The sequence below is a fragment of the Sinocyclocheilus rhinocerous genome, unplaced genomic scaffold (assembly GCF_001515625.1).
Source record: "Sinocyclocheilus rhinocerous isolate Xijiao unplaced genomic scaffold, SAMN03320098_v1.1 scaffold1538, whole genome shotgun sequence".
Taxonomy (NCBI): domain Eukaryota; kingdom Metazoa; phylum Chordata; class Actinopteri; order Cypriniformes; family Cyprinidae; genus Sinocyclocheilus; species Sinocyclocheilus rhinocerous.
The window spans coordinates 936,655-953,896 of record NW_015661872.1 but is presented as its reverse complement, the minus strand read 5'-3'; the positions used below and the strand labels follow the sequence as shown (position 1 = coordinate 953,896).

General features: G+C 35.8%; 1 protein-coding gene across 1 annotated transcript in view; it reads right to left on the bottom strand.

The window, feature by feature from the left end:
- Window positions 1-8,713: 8,713 nt before the first annotated feature.
- Window positions 8,714-17,242, bottom strand: part of LOC107726608 (androglobin-like) — a 36,836-nt gene continuing 28,307 nt past the window's right edge. The window contains exons 23-34 of the mRNA XM_016536250.1: window positions 17,115-17,238; window positions 16,801-16,954; window positions 16,518-16,705; window positions 16,216-16,382; window positions 14,608-14,726; window positions 14,260-14,371; window positions 11,323-11,480; window positions 10,311-10,466; window positions 10,147-10,225; window positions 9,967-10,048; window positions 9,376-9,559; window positions 8,714-9,251 (exon numbers count right to left, since the gene is read on the bottom strand). Of these exons, the coding sequence (XP_016391736.1) occupies window positions 9,063-9,251; window positions 9,376-9,559; window positions 9,967-10,048; window positions 10,147-10,225; window positions 10,311-10,466; window positions 11,323-11,480; window positions 14,260-14,371; window positions 14,608-14,726; window positions 16,216-16,382; window positions 16,518-16,705; window positions 16,801-16,954; window positions 17,115-17,238 (1,712 nt within the window). The 3' untranslated portion in view covers window positions 8,714-9,062. The remainder of the gene's footprint in view (window positions 9,252-9,375; window positions 9,560-9,966; window positions 10,049-10,146; window positions 10,226-10,310; window positions 10,467-11,322; window positions 11,481-14,259; window positions 14,372-14,607; window positions 14,727-16,215; window positions 16,383-16,517; window positions 16,706-16,800; window positions 16,955-17,114; window positions 17,239-17,242) is intronic.

The following is a 17,242-nucleotide window of genomic DNA, read 5'->3' as shown; positions in this document are numbered from 1 at the left end:
TCCAAACGCTTTTCCCGGTGACCAGGCAAGACTGTGGAACGCTGAGTGAGCCTAGCGTCACATTGCAGAAATGAGGGGCGGGACTCTGCACCTGGAGTGGAGCCGCAGGGATGCAGGATGGAAAGCGCATCAGCTAACACATAACAGTCATAATATGCATCACTTCTTTAGGTTAGCCTGCACGCTGTAAAATAGATTTGATAGGGGAAATATTTTTTCAAATTATGACTATTTTTAAGGTTAATTTCTCCATAGGCACATATCTCACATTTTTGGCTACAAAAAGATATCCATGGTTGTTCTCTAGGAAGAAACAGGGCTCTCACGGTCATGGAAAATCTGCACATTTCAAGGAGTCAGAAATTTCTTGAGACAATATGTTTCTTGTTATATTCAGCTCCAAAATATTTAATTGGGTTGAAATCTATATTATTAAAAAACATATATTAGCATCATTATTATTTTAAATCCTTACCTGGTAATCTGAATGAATGTAAATGTCATGGAAATTCATTGGTCAAAATTTATTAATGCAAAAAGAGGCTAATTGAAAACATGTTAATTTGTGACTATGCACTCCAATAGTGTGACACTGTATGGGGTAAGTTGCTTTACATTTTCTGTAAAGCTGATTTGACACGATTTGCATTGTGAAAAACTATACAAATAAATGTGTATTGATTTAAGCAACATTAAACAGGAAATCTGTTCAAGATAACAAAAATATTATGTGTATAAAATGTATTTATAAACATACTCTTGTCTGAATGTATCTCGGTGTGGCTTCGTTATGTTAAATTGTTACACAAAAGCTATAACTATAAATATGATATGCAAATGTTAGTTTGCAGGATATACTTGAGGTATTTCTCATTTAAGACAGATTGAAATAAACATGAATCCACCACTACAGAAAACAATCATGTGTGCAATTGCAATTAGATTTTTAACTAGAGTTTTAATCTGAAAACTGATCATTATAAAGGTTTGCCAGCTATGTAGCTCAGTGTTTGCTTTCGTATATCTGATGTAAGATAAAGAGGGTCAGAAAGTAGAGGTCAAAATGGCTCAACCGTCAGTCTTGCCACTGCTGTTTAAGAGTGTGTTGCTAGCAAGTGATTTAGACACCTGCCCCTGTTTAATGAAGGCCAAGTTTACTCTTTGCGATCTGCAATACATGTCTGGTAGAGGCCAGTTTGTCTCTGTCCATGAGATGAAATTAGATTATTTTGGGGAAAATTGTAACACCACTTAATCAAACCAGCTGCTGAGAAAAACTGTACATGCTGGACAACATGTCCAACTAATTACTTATTGCAAAATCAAATTAATACTATATTCATCCAATTCATCCAAATTAAAAATGTTTAACTTGGATTCAGTTGTCAATAAAAAGCCAATGCATCCATGTAGATTTAGGGTAACTATTCACAGTTTAGATTACATAGATATCATTATAAAATAGGGTATTATGGCCTGATCAGTGAACAGATTTAAAATAAAAAGTTAGTCACAGTATATGTAAATAAAGTCGCTGAGAACCCATGACAACCACGCTGATGAAGACAAACACTAGGCCTTCACTGAGGTTTGGAGATCCCTTTGATTCTTTACCCTTTCATACTGTAACGATGGAGATAAGAGTTGCATGCATTTCCTTATCAGGCCCTGGGAGAGGCTGAAGAGACCCTTATAAGGTAAGGGCCATCCTCATGTACGTATGAGGCACTGACCAATCACCTGCTTGCTACACACACAAAACACTCCATAAACCACACACTGACATCAATGACTTCAATGGTTTCTCAATCACTCTGCTCCCTTTTATACATGACAATAATAAGAGAGAGAGAGAGAGAGAGTTTAGTATTCCACATTAAGTGGGTATGAGATTGACATTTGTAAGCTTTGTTAATGTCAGACTCTGGTCCGTGTTTTGTGTGTGTTTTGCTCCTCATGTGCCTTTCTGTGTTTCCTTATATTTTTTCCTGTCTGTCCTTGTTTAGTTTAATTATGATTCCGTTCAGCTGTGTTCTATTAATTACCCATGACAATAATAAGAGAGAGAGAGAGAGAGAGTTTAGTATTCCACATTAAGTGGGTATGAGATTGACATTTGTAAGCTTTGTTAATGTCAGACTCTGGTCCGTGTTTTGTGTGTGTTTTGCTCCTCATGTGCCTTTCTGTGTTTCCTTATTTGGTCATTTTCCTGTCCTTGTTTAGTTTAATTATGATTCCGTTCAGCTGTGTTCTATTAATTACCCTTGTATTTAAGTTCCTGCCAGTTCAGTTTCCTTTTTGTTTGGTCTGCTCGTTACATGGATGTATTTCCTGCTGTCTCCTGTGTTTATGTACCCTGTGTTCCATGGATTAAAGATGGTTTCGTATATTTCTCGTCTCCTCGCTCCTTAGTTCTGGTTATCCTCGTGTGTGTGTGTGTGTCGTGACAGTTAAGACCCTCCCACTGATGAATGTTTGGCTAGTTCGCTAAGGAGGGGCCAAAGTTTACAGAAGCCTGACTAAAGCAAGGTACTCCTTTGCTGACTTGGGTTTCATGCAAGAAGCTATAAACCCCTCTAATTACAGATGCAGCATTGCACGATCACAATTAAAAAAAAAAAAAAAACGTATTTTTTTTATTTAGTCATACTTCCCTTCCCTATTTTAAGTGATGTGTTTAACGAAAAATGTAAAGTTTAAAAATTAATAAAGCGTGCGCTCCTCGTGCGGGTTATTAGGTTAATTTAGTTACAATGTGCAATAAATACGTTTTTTAAATATTAAAAAATGTAATACAAAATAAAATAAAATACAAATGTAAAGAAAACTGTACAGCACAGTACAGACTCACAAACACACATTTTCATTTAAAAATGTTTAAAGAGTTATGCTAAATTGATATTTACAATTATTATTTATCGCTATAGCATCACAACTCTACAGAAATTATTTTTTAAAACTTAAATTATATTATAATTCACATCTCTATTTCTCCCTAATCAAAAAATATTGACACACTTTTTATGAAAATATCAGAAAATTTTGACAGTAATAAATCTCTGCATCAATCAAAAAACATTGACAATCTTTTTATGAAAATATCTGAAAATTTTGACAGTAATAAAGATAATCTTCTCTGCATCACCACAGAAACTGCATTCATTACAACCTATGATGTCAATTGCCTGTCCAATCTAATTAGATGTCCCTTTCCCCTTGGCATGCTTAGCCCCGCCCCCTTTTAAACCGGACACCTATTTTACTCTGATGATGATTACACAGCGATTGTGTACTTTATTTCATAATCAGAAGGCCCATGTCATTATTAGTTTGTTTTGATGACCTCTAACAAGTTATGAATAATTCATAAAGTGTTTCAATATGCAAATAGCCGTCTTCTGTGATTGAACACAGGGTTTTAAACTGATGTAAAGTGTGTTTAATATTGAACTGTATTATAAGGAACAGTGTATTCAAATGAATCCACCCCTAATCCTACAAAGAAAGAGTTGGATGTGACATGGCTTTAAAGGGACATCATTAAGCTATAATAACAAATAAACGCACACATTTACACACACACACACACACACACTAACACACACAATGCACAGGGCTTTAGCAAAATGCACTACGAGAGCTACATTTACATTTCAAATAGGCACAGTTATGCTTCCTAACACGAATGCAGAATGCGATCAGATTACCAAATTGTTTACAGTCTTTGGGTTACAGGTCTGTAAGTAGCTCTCACAAAAGAGACCTTCAGAAGGATCTGCATCTATGAATGCCAATTCAGTCTGTTTGCATCATCTGCTTCATGAACAGATGTTGATTCTGTATTACCGCCTTAAATAATGCATAGACAGCATCTTAATGATCTGAGAAGGCATGAGAGTTTTACGATTTGGATAGAAAGTAATATTTCCATCCACTTCAGCAAACAATCCCAAAATGTATCCTGATGTTTCTCAAAATAATGTTTTTAAAGGGATAGTTCAAACAAAAATGAAAATTCTGTCATTATTTGCTCACCCTCATGTCATTCCATATCTGTTTGACTCTCTTTCTAATATAATTTGAAGAATTTGAAGGCATTTATGGTTTTGGATCGTTTAGTTTTGTAGTTGCAAGGGGTGAAATCCTCATTTGGGAAAACGATGTAGTTATAATTAGCATTACATGAAAACAACAGAAGACTACACTATGGTACAGTATGTCCCCATTTTAGATAAATGTGTGTGTGGGTGTACAGACTTGACAACTAAAAGTCGGTGCTACAAGGAGGAACATTAGGAGAAGGATGTCTCATTTGCACTCATTGCAACACATCTGCTATCAGCGGGAATAATCAACAGATGCGATAAGACACCCATCAACAATTCTCAGCAGACACATTCACACACACACATACAGATGAACTCACTGTGATGACTAAACTGCAGGCTGCTGGCAACGACACTAAAACGCCCATCTTTGAGCTTTGGGGGGAGGACCTGTAACGTAAATAGCACAATAAGATACAGAAGGACATAGAAATTATGCTAAACATAAAGGAGACTCTTTCGAATGACAGAGGAAAAACAGATACATATTATCATGAGCTTCATTAATTAAGTAAAAGGAAGATCTTTTAAATGTGAACTCCCAGGCCTGTATTGCACAAACTTTCTGTATCTAGAATCTTATCTGTTTACCATGATGATTCAATTTAGGATCTCATTTTAGACAAAAGTTATTACTGAACTTAAGGAAGTTTCTGTAATATGGCTCTGAAAGCAGTATCTGAGTCTACACTATCTCAAGCACAAAAATCAAGCAAAGAGGAAAAGTGATTTCCAAAGGTTGAATGGCATGTCTTGTGTGTTGTCAGGGTTTAAAATAATACCATTACAGTTTCCGCTTACAGCATATAAGGGCAGCCAGCACGACCTCTGTTCTTTCAGCTCTCATCATTCTTGGCCAAGTCAGAAAACTATTTCAAAGCTTCCTGTCAACAGCATCTCTCAGCACAAGTGCAAGAGGGCAAATGGCACTATGTAAGGGCATTTTCTAACATCTATACACATCATTGCCAGCAACCAGTCTCATTAAACACCTCCCTGGTTTTAGATAACTTTAAACGACAACCATCAATCACTCAGTCTGATGGGAGAGACAACCTGTCCACTCTCTTCCCATTTTTCTATTGTTTCTGTGGTTAAGACACACTAATGGTTAATATTATATTACTATTCCTCTGAACTGGTATGCTTCAACTAGGGGTGAGAAGACAAGCAAGACAGCTGACATTACGTTTAGGGTTAGGGTTTAGCTCAGGTGAATCTGTGAATCACAGTGAACTGTAGAGGTCATTAAACAATCATATCTTGGCGTTGTCCCTGAGTGTAGCATCCAATTCGCGCTGAATAGCCTTTTTGGACCATAAAATGTAAGAATAAAGCTTTTCTTTACTCCAATTAACGCGTTTTCCGTTATTGAATGCCATTTAAGTCTCCTCTCAAACACCGAAAAAAAAATACAGCGCGTAAACGTTTCTCTGACCGAGCAAGTGAACATTTATTGAGGGAAATTATGTCCGGTTTTTGCTTGGTTGTTTGTCGCTGAAACTGGACGTGACGTTCTAGCACCCTTTCAAAATTATGAGAGCAAAACGCTGCTTTGGGCCATTACTAATGCAGTTACGAAACCTTCTCAATTAAGTGCTGTCATTCAGATTGTGTTATCAGACGCTGTACAGAAAGTCCCATCATAACACATCATGTGCCCAGATGATGCACCATTCCAGATGGGGATTCTGTTTTATAGCTGTCAGCACACAATCATTTTCTCATTATATAAACAGCAGGGATTTATCTCATAAACCAATACTGGTATGGTTCACCTGAATATTTAGGTGTCACTGCTTTGGGAGTCTATGCACCACACACGTAAATATTCCTGGTGGAAATTATCAGGGCTTATGTTTGTCGCTGAAACTGGACGTGACGTTCTAGCACCCTTTCAAAATTATGAGAGCAAAACGCTGCTTTGGGCCATTACTAATGCAGTTACGAAACCTTCTCAATTAAGTGCTGTCATTCAGATTGTGTTATCAGACGCTGTACAGAAAGTCCCATCATAACACATCATGTGCCCAGATGATGCACCATTCCAGATGGGGATTCTGTCTTATAGCTGTCAGCACACAATCATTTTCTCATTATATAAACAGCAGGGATTTATCTCATAAACCAATATTGGTATGGTTCACCTGAATATTTAGGTGTCACTGCTTTGGGAGTCTATGCACCACACACGTAAATATTCCTGGTGGAAATTATCAGGGCTTAGTAGCAGTTAGTAGAAAGTTATCATTTGATTTCATTATTAACTGAGAAAAGATTTATCTTTCGACAATGTCTTTTGTGCCTCTCAGGATTCAAATTTAAAGCCGTACTTATCTTACCTTCACTCCAACTTGACACGCAGACCAATATAATGTCAGTCACTGCCCTTGTTCAGTTCCTGTGATAGAGGTGAATGTGTGAGAAGACAAAGACATGGGGGTAAAAACATGGACACTACAATTGATATTTGAGAGCCCTTTGTCTAATCTCCAGAGGCGGACAGTAACTAAGTACATTTACTTGAGTATTGTACTTAAGTACACCTTTTGAGTATCTGTACTTTACTTGAGTATTATTTTTTCTGGGAACTTATGACTTTAACTTCACTACATTTGAAAGACAAATATTGTATAGGTTTTTAACATTCTAAAAGCTCTTTATTCCAAAGATGCTAGTCAGTGTATTCAGTAGGTGTAATGTATTGTAAGTTGCTTCAGAAGTATTGCAAGTACTACGTACAATAATAAAACAGTGCATTGACATAAAAAAGGAAATTTACTTTTGGTACTTAAGTACTTTTAAAAGCAAGTACTTCTGTACTTTTACTTAAGTAAAAATCTGTCTTTACAACTTTTACTTGTAATGGAGTAATATTTGACCAGCAGTATCTGTACTTTCACTCAAGTAATGGAGTTGAGTACTTTGTCAGCCTCTGCTAATCTCCACAGTGCCATCAGCCAGAAGAGGTCATGTCTGGCTAATATGAGGCATAGCCTAAATATATATATTTTTTTTATTATTGTGGTGTGTGGCACTCAGTGACTAGAATTAAATCTTGTGCATTTGCTCAAGCACTTCCTCATACCTTATATTGAGCTGACGACTGCAACGCAAAAAATAAGTCATGTTTTGCGAGTACATGTGCAAATTCTGACTGTGGTTTAGTGGATTAGCTCCCTCATATGATTTCTGGGGAGGTGAGGGTTGGTATAGCTGGAGGAGAACTGACTGCAGACTGAGGAGAAAAGGGAACACACCTACACACAGACACACACACATATCCCAGACCCTACCTCACTTCAGATGTCTTGCTTCACAGACAGAGAAAAAAACACCCAACTCAAGTTTGTGTCTGTTTGTTGTAGGGATGAGACAACAGAACAGTGAGAGAGAAAAGGGACACAGAGAGATTTAACCTTAATTATCCTTATGAGCAGAGACATCTTATGAGAGGCTGTGAGTAATGCTCTAACCGTCCACTGGATTTGAATAATATCTCCTGGAGCAGGCCTCCCAAAACCCCTAGAAAAACAAAAATACAAAGGACTGCAATCCTACTGTCACGGAAACACCTGCCTCACCAGCCGAATCAGCCTCCTACACCCGCTCACAATCACCCGATTACTAATCACGGACACCTGCACCCACTTACCACACCAGTCAAATACACACTCACCTCAGTCACTCATCGGCTGGTCTCGAGGTTACAAGCATCTCAACTCGGGTTCTTCTCCTGCCTGCCTAAAGCCTAGGATTCTTCTGCTCTCGACCAAGGAACTTGTATTCGACACCAGATAAGACTGTGTTCTCAGCTTCCAGTTATTCTAAGTTGATTCCTTTCTGTTGGAAGCATTTTCTCCGTTGTGTTAAATAAACACTAATCCTTTGAAATACTCTGCCTGTTTGCCTCCTTGTCCCGGATGTGACACCTACAGACAACTGAGGTCACTTTGCTGCATGCAGCTGGCAGGAAACTTTCTGATTCAATCCAGCATTCCATTTAAAAAAAACGGAGGTCTCACACATTAGTTTGAAGTGGAAACTAAAGCATCGTGGCATGAATCAATACATGTTGTCAAAGAAAAAAAAAAACTTGATCAAATTAAAATAGGAGATTTTCTATATATATATATATATATATATATGCTTTATGTTCTGAAAACTGATCCAAAAATGTTGATGACTCATCCTGCAATATGCAACTTTGTCCAATAAAATGCTCTTTACATTGACAATGTACCTTCACTTAACAGTAACATGTTGGAATGATTTATATATTTCTGTTGTAACACATATCCTCAAATATCTCAAATGATGGCTAAATAGTAATAAATCATTTATCACAGCTTAATGTAGCTATCTATTCCTATAATAAAAGTAATTTAATTTACTTGGGAGATTCATCAAGTGTTTATTTATTTGTTTTTTTTAATCACATCACATTGTCATTGTGTTTGTGCTTAAGTTCCAGCACTCATTTTATCTCATGGCGGCTATGTGATAAAATATATAAATACATTTTTTAACTAGAAAAAAACTTGGAAACCATACAAGGATCTAATTAATTTTAATTTAATTTCATCTGTAAAGTATGTAATAAATTGACATTTAGTACTTAGTTTGAATGTATAGGAACAATAATATTCCGGAACTACTCTTGCAGTGTCTTCTGGGAAACAATATCCGCCACTCTGAGACAGGCTGTCCTTCAGAGCTGCTCAAATCAATCCTGACAGTAACCATTTAAATAAAGAATCACAGAGGAAGATAACCTGACAGTGAAAGGTGACTCTGCATGCTAATCTTACAAACTGAATTCACTTGTTACAAAATAAATCTTATCTTAATATATTTTCAAAAAGGACAGGCAATGCAATATTCTTAATAAAATGAAGAGTAATATTAGAATGAGTGACTGCTTATTTGATTGCTATGAAATTTTGGTCGGTCAGATCACTTCCTCTTGCCCCCACTCTTACGTCCACTTGACTGGACCGCAGTAGGGTTTTTCTCTAGCTCAACCTGTTCGACTGTTTCCTTAGGTGGCTCTTCCATTTTCTTATGTGACTGCTCCTTTAGGATGCGGGAACAGAATGCCTCACGAGCCTGCAGCATCTTTTGCCGATATGCATCCATTGTGTCCTATAACAGGAAATCAAATGGGTTTTTTTCTAATGACTTCTCTGCTATGGTACAAATACCAACAATAAAAACAATGATTTTGTGTGGTGTAAATCTGCATTTATAGTATCGACACATGACAAACCTGAAAGCCAATGTAAGTCTCTAGCTGTCGTTTCATCATTTCCTTGCGTGCAATTTTTTCCTGATTACGCTGTTCCAGAATATTGTCCCAGATCAGGCGGAAACTTTGGAACTTCTCAGAGCGTTCCCTCCTCTGCTCCTCCTCCAACACTTCATCCTTCAGACGAGGCTGCGGCAAAGACTTCCTTCAAACAAAAAGAGAGTGAAACTATGAGAGAAAGCGAAGATCATATACATTACCGTTCAAAAGTTTGGGGTCTTTTTTTTTTTTACTTTTTTTAAGCAAGGAGCCTTTTCAACATTGATAATAATAAGAAATGTTTTCTAAGTACCAAATCAGCATTAGAATGGTATCTGAAAGCTTTGCCATCACAGGAAATAATTACATTTTAAAATGTATTAAAATAAAATATAAAACGGTTATTTGAAATTGTAATGTCACAATATTACTGTTATTACTGTTATTTTGATCAAATAAATGCTTCCTTGATTAACATTAAAAAATATATATATTTTTTAATATTATCAACCCCAAACTTTTGAACTTTTATAATATAATATAATATAATATAATATAATATAATTGTGGTACCTGATAAATGGTGTATAATCAATATCATTTTTGTCAGTATTCTGTATGAACTCTCCACTCTGTTGGGGCTGAGGTTGATTGTCTACAAAATACAAACATTGAAAATATTAAGTCATATAATAAATATGCCCATATAAAACTGTATTAAACAATCTGGATGTGTGTATCTTTGTGTTTAACCTGTCTCAGCCGTGACAGGCTCTTTACTCTCTGCATGTTCTTGCAGCTCTTTGAGATAGTGCAGCCGAGACTGATGAGCCTTCAAAACAAACCAATCAGATACACATGCAGGATTGTTTGAGCACACAGAGCAGATTTACTTCTACCTTTCAGTTATGTGGTACCTTTGCTGCTCTGCCGGGCTCAGCTGCTTCCCAGGCCAGTTTCATGGCTCTGATCTCCTCTAGTTTCTCAGTGTCTTTCTTCACCTCTATACTTCCTGCCTCACTGTGGTCACTCACTACACGCAGGGTCCAGTGGGGCTTACTCTCATCCAAACTCTGCACACACAAATAAACAAGCTGACATTTACAGTACTGTTCAAAAGTTTGGGGTCGTTAAGATTAAAAGAAGTCTCTTAAACACCATTTATTTGATCAAAAATAGAGTAAAAAAAAACATAATACTGTAAAATATTATTACAATTTAAAATAACCATTTGCTTGTTAAATATATTTTAAAATTTAATTTATTTCTCTGATGGCAAAGCTGAATTTTCAGCAGCCATTAATCCAGTCTTCAGTGTCACATGATCCTTCGGAAATCATTTTAATGTGCCATTTTAATGCTCAAGAAACATTTCTTACTATTATCAATGCTGAGAACAATTGCTTAATCATTTTGTGAAAACCATGCTACATTTTTTTCAAGATTCTTTCATTCTTTCAGAAATAAAAAGTTCAAAATAACAGTATTTATTTGAAATAGAAATTTTTTTTTTAACAGTATAATCGACTTTACTGTTACTTTTGATCAAATTTGCTGAATCAAAAAAAAAATCTATATAAATATAAAAAACTGACCTCAAACTTTTGAACAGTAGTGTATACTTACAACTCATCCTTTTAAAATTTTGAAAATATAAAGTCTCTTTCTTACATTTCTGACAAAGAGGCACTGTATCAGAGCTTAACCTGAAATGTCCTCAAATGTATAAATTTAAACATTATATCCTGATCCATTCCAAGGTTAAAAAAAACTTGAACTTAAGAGAAATGTGCACGTCTGTAAAGCACAATGAACAATATTCACGAAAGAAGCTCTTTCTACAGGAGAATATGGGGGCGAATGATTTAAACGGTGGGATTCGATACTGACATTAAAATAAATGCACAAACACACATATACTATACTGACTTGCTCCATAATGGAGCTTGACTTAGATGTTAGTTTATCTTTGTCCTTGTCTCGTTCCTTGGCCTTTTGGGTTGATTTGGGAGCAGATTTCTGGCCCTCTTTGTTTTGTTGGTCTGTACCCAAAGGCGTGGATGTGCTATCCAAAATATCCCCAAACACTGCCAAAGAAAAATAGATGTAATACAGACAAGATGATACAGAATGAAAAAAATACAGAGGTCTTCAATCAAAAGTGAGCCAAAAGTATCTCTATAAAATAAAATTAATAATAAAATGACTTTTATTCTGAATACATGATTAACACATTTATTTAAATACAAGATTTCTTTTTAAATATGTATGTAATTTGTCAATATTTATATTAACAAGTAAGTTCATATTAATAAGTAAATGAAAATAATTTTATAATAAGTACAAAATTAGTACTAAATATATATTTATAAAATGTTTATAATAAGTAAATGTATATGAATAAGCAAGCCATTTCTAGGTTGGTAAAAACTTGGCATTGGCTCAACCAGTTGTCATTTATTTTAAAAACAGTAATTATTTATAAAAATTAGAATGCTGTAACACAAAAATAACACTTAAAACCTTTAAAGTAAAGTGTTTTATTCAAAGCCTCCTGAGGCTTTTAGAAATGTAAATGCAGATGTAGATCCTGCTAGATGGCAGTGTTGCTCTATTTAAAAAACAGAACTAAATCTCTTTCACCTTCTTCAGTTATTCTATGTGTAAGGGTACATCCTACTGGACAGTTTACTTATCCATAAGGACACCATCACAGAACCCTGATTACTGATTTAATCTGAAGTCACACTGTGCTCTCTGACAGCACAGTGTTACCAACATGTCACTTAGTCTCAACTCACTCGTTGTATATCAAACTCACTGAGAATATGAGACTGAACCAGTATAACAGAGAGCTATTTTGGGTCTTTGAGTGTGGATTGTCTATTGCTTGTTAACAATTATGCTCAGATTAAATGTAAAATAGAGTCATCAGCAGGGATGTTATTTGTACTTAATTAAAGAGAGGTTTTATTTTTTTAATTTAAGGTTAAATTTATTTGTATTGATTTTTTACATGATATGCGAATACAACAGAACCCTGCACAAACCTCAGACACAGGGCATTGAAAGCAAGCATAAAGGGCAGCCATACTGCATGCCTTCTATATGTGCCGATGAACATCCGGCAGAGTTCAGTGCACTGGGCCTGGTTCCCATGTGCATTTATTGATTGGTGTGTGTGTAGTAACTGTTCAGGGTGGCTCCTGCTCCTCTGAGAGCCACTCAAATGGGTTAATTCAATTCACTTTCCTCCAGAAATACTTCCCAGGGCACCAGAGGCCAAGAGCCAACTTCATTTGACTTCCCATTGACCCATTTACACAAGCTTATCGGGAAATGAAACGAGAGACACGTGTGGATTGTGACGTACACGCTTGCGAAAGTACAGTGAGCACACGTGGATCTACACACACTCACACCAGTGATAAAAGCCCAATCCGAGGCATTTAACCACCTAGATTCATTTTAATTATGGATTCACAATCAAACAAAAAAAGAAAAAACAAAACAAAACAAGGAATACATTTAATATCAAGGGATCAGGAGGACAAAAGAATCTTAATATTATGACTGGAGCCAGGCCATCATGCAAACTAGTTAATCTCCACTACCACTTCACAATACACAAGCATCCAATAGACTAGCTCTCTTTTTTCCTCTCCCTCCTTCTCAATCCTTTCCATTTCCATTTCTATGAGCTTCCTGCTTATTCATTTTTCCTCAATAAAATCAAGGTTGTTTTCAGCTCTTCCACTGAGCTGACCCACAGCAAATGACCTTATGTCACCCGTCCAAGGGCAAAGCAAATCGCATCTCCCTATTAACCACAAGCAGATGAATTTAGTAGGCTTCCATTATATTTTTGACGGCCAGCTCTCAGTTAATCAAAAGAAGCACAGGTGGGACGAGAGTCAGCCTATTCAGTATGCTTCAGACTGAATGAGAAAACATGAGCAGAGATTCAAATCACATACAGCCAGATGAGTCTGGGACAAGGATTGAAATAAATAAATAAATAAAAATCTATTACGAAGACAAAAACAAGCAGTGAAAAATGCTTTAATTAAAGATAAAAAAGTTATATTCAAATATAAAAAAAATGTTTTAAAACAAAAACAAGAGTTTTAAATTCTTAATGTTAACTGCTAATAGCAATCAAAACTAAATAGAATGGCAGATAAAATTACTTCCATTTTTTCATTTAATTACATTTTCCAAGCCTAGCTTCTATTACCAAAAAAATAACAAAAACAAGCAGTGATAAATGCTTTCATTAAAGATAAAAAATTCTATTAAAAAAAAAAAATAAATAAAAACAAGAGTTTTAAATTTTTAAAAACTAAATTAATATTTTAATATTTTAATATTTTAATTTAATACTTTTTAAAAACTAAATTAATAATTTAATAAATTTTCCAAGCCTGGCTTCTACTACTAAAAAACAAAAACAAAAAACAAGATTTTAGAATCTTGTTTTGCTGATACAAACAATCTCCAAAACGTGAGATTCGATGGCATGAAACTTCAGCAGGCAGTTGTTTGCCAAACTGAGTGGATCCAGTCTGAATCATCAGGGCTGGATCAACCAGCAAAGGCACATTTTTAGCACATTTCGCTGTCAAAAAGTACTGCAGTATCCTGTATTGTCCAATCTTTATGGTAATTTTATGATGCATTCTTATAAAGTGTTGCATCTGTCATCCTTTCTGTCATTGGTCCAATTTGTGTCGCTGTTATAATCAATGAAAACTAAATAGAAATGTAAAAATTAGTCACTAAAACTTTGTTTTTAATCAATGAAGGACGATATGTGTCCAATACACTGCATTATTCACTTAGCATCTTCTGTATGACTGACCGTACCTCTCATTTCATTGCGCTCTATGTCTCTGAGTTTCTGGATGAAGGAGGAGAGAGATTCATGTAAAGGCCAGCTCTCCTGTAACACCTCCGTCTGTATATAATACTTATGAAACTGCAGACACATACACGCAATTATAAAACATCAGAAAGAAACATCAGTGAATGAACATAAAGGGCATGTAAACTATATGAGATCAGCAATCCACATACAAACAGACTGGTTTCAATATATAAACACAATCAGAAAAAAATTTATTCTTTCTTAGAACTTTGTAACTAGAAGTTCAGATGCTACCACACACACACACACACACACACACACACAGAAGTGTCTGTGGTGACAGGTACCAGTGTGTCTGTAGGGTGCTGGTCACTCCCTTCCTTTCCTTCGCCCCCTCCTGTCACTTTCCCTTCTGCTATAAGGCTGCCCTGATCCTGCCTCGCCCCTGCCTGGGCCACAGAACCGCCTGCAACCAATACACACACACACATACAGACACAAATGAATACCCTATAAATACACTCTAGAGCTGGCAGAGTCAGGCTGTAGCTAAGTAACTGAGACAGTGACTTTATATAGTGAATATGTGTTAAGACAAAATGTGGAGTGGGTGGACAAGAACACTTGGACTAAAGGAAAAGAAAGGAGTACAAACTATACCTTAGTTTTTGTGAGTCTACAGGAACATCACAGTCTGTGGATGACAGACTATCTGTGATTTGTTCGAAATATGTGCATACGTAAATGTGTCTGTTTAAAAATGCCTGCAGCAGTTGCATCAAAATTATTAAAATAATTTGACAGTAAGGGAATAAATATTTTTCTTAGTTTTATCTATGAATTATAATTAATTTCAAGTTTAAGTTGATCAATTATGAATTACTGTTCATATCTATTTCTTTATCATTTATAATCTAAAAAAAAACTAATCTGTAGAATGCAAAGACATTCATACCATTTTTAAGTGTTTAAATTTTCCAATAACTTTTTGGGGCCGCTATAAATATACTACCATTAAAAAAATTACTTATTTATTTGAAAGAAATACTTTTATTCAGCAAGGATTCATTAAATTGAGGCAGTAAAGACATTTAATTTGACAAAACAGGATAGTGTGTTTTGCAGCATCTTGCACATGATACAGCATTTTAAAAACATGGAGCTTAAATTAAAACAAGTTCTTAAAAAAAAATAGCAGCATTTTGACGCCTTGCGTTTTTTCCCCATACCACTGCCCACATCTTGAATTTTCAAAGCAAAAATTAATCCTGTTTGATTGGCCCCAAAGACACAAAATACAAAAAATTTCCAAACTTATAATGTATAGACAGACAGACAGACATGGTGTGTTCAAGTCATGTCGGATAGATCACATTTACGAGTTGAATGCACATGAACGCAACCACAAAGTCGTAATTATGAGTGGGAAACTCAACAATTTCTTTAAGCCCTGAGTTGGCGTGTCAGTGAGAAAACATATTGGATGGAATGGACGCAGCCAAAGACTATAGATATGCAGCGTCTGTAAAATTTGACGGTAAATTTGTTGAAATTAATAAAATTATAACTTTTTTGTAATGTTAAATAAAACTATAGAAGTTACATACAGAATACAAAATATCATATTATTGTATAATTACCACAGAATATACATTAAGTTTACATCACCTTCATAAGTTGTATAAAACAGAAAAAAAAAAGCAAAAACAAAATTATGCACATTTTTATTCATCATTTTGTAGACGTAGAGTTAAAAAATCGTTGAATTTTATGTAGAGAAGTTTTATGTAGAAAAGCCATCCTGTTCCGACCAAAGTGACTTGAACACACCTGATGTCGTAATTAAGACTTGTCAACCCGTAAATACGAACGTCCCAGGAGGACGAAGAATGAAGCAACAGACAGACAGACAGATAGATAGACAGATAGATGTTTGTGTGTGTGTGTGTACAAACCATTGCTGGCTAAAAAGCAGTAGACTGGAATGATGACATGCCCTTTGCCCTGACTGCTGACGACCTCTTTCTCATGATCTAGGATACTGAGTTTAATGTGGACGTCTGATTTTGAAGTCTGAAACTGCACAGTAGCACTGTGATCACTGGAGACTTTCACCACATGCCTGGCAGGGGAAAAAACACACAGTTTAGATCAGTCTTGATGCAACAACTGATTGTCCAGCTCTGCAGTGCTTTCAATATAACTTCAACGTAATAATAATAAGCTATTACTTAGTACACTTTATGCATGTGCTAACCTGCAGATGATGTCCTTTTGATTAGGGATGTAGTAACCTTTCAACTCTTTTACAGAAAAGTTATTGCTTGGTGTTTCTCTGGCCAGCTGTGGCAGGGGTTCCCGGCAGCCAATAAGAAACATTCGCCATTTTCCTCCAATCACAGGCGTGTCTCCAGTCTGCGCCTCAGCTACAAATGTATAACCCTCCTATAGAGTGTGAAGAAGACATACAATATAAAAAATTAATGTATAAGTTTATAAAAAAAAATGGGAGAGGAGTTGTCCTACTGACAGAGACGAACCTTGTTTGGGGTGTATATGTATGGCTCCACCCTGTTAAAGACTTTGGGTATCTCCTCTAAAGTGTCATTATTGATGACATGCACAATACATACAGGAAGAGGGGAGAAGATCTTAGGAACAAGCAGCATGTTCTTAGGAACATGAAACACCTCCCTGGAAATGAGAATAGACAAGAAAAATCACTTAAGCATAAGAATTAGAAATCGCTGAAAATTACAAGCAAACTTTGAGTTCAAAGTTTGTATTTCTTAATAAAAATGTATTTTTTAGTAAACTATTGGTTTGCTAAAAGTGTAAAATAAGTGTTCCTGACCTGAAGATCAGAATCCAGGAGTTCGCTACCTCTGGTATGGGCACTGAATAGTCAGTGAACGTTATTCTGTTGCACTCATCCTCTCCACAGGGGTACAGCTCTGCTATTCCTTCACCATTAGCAACCAT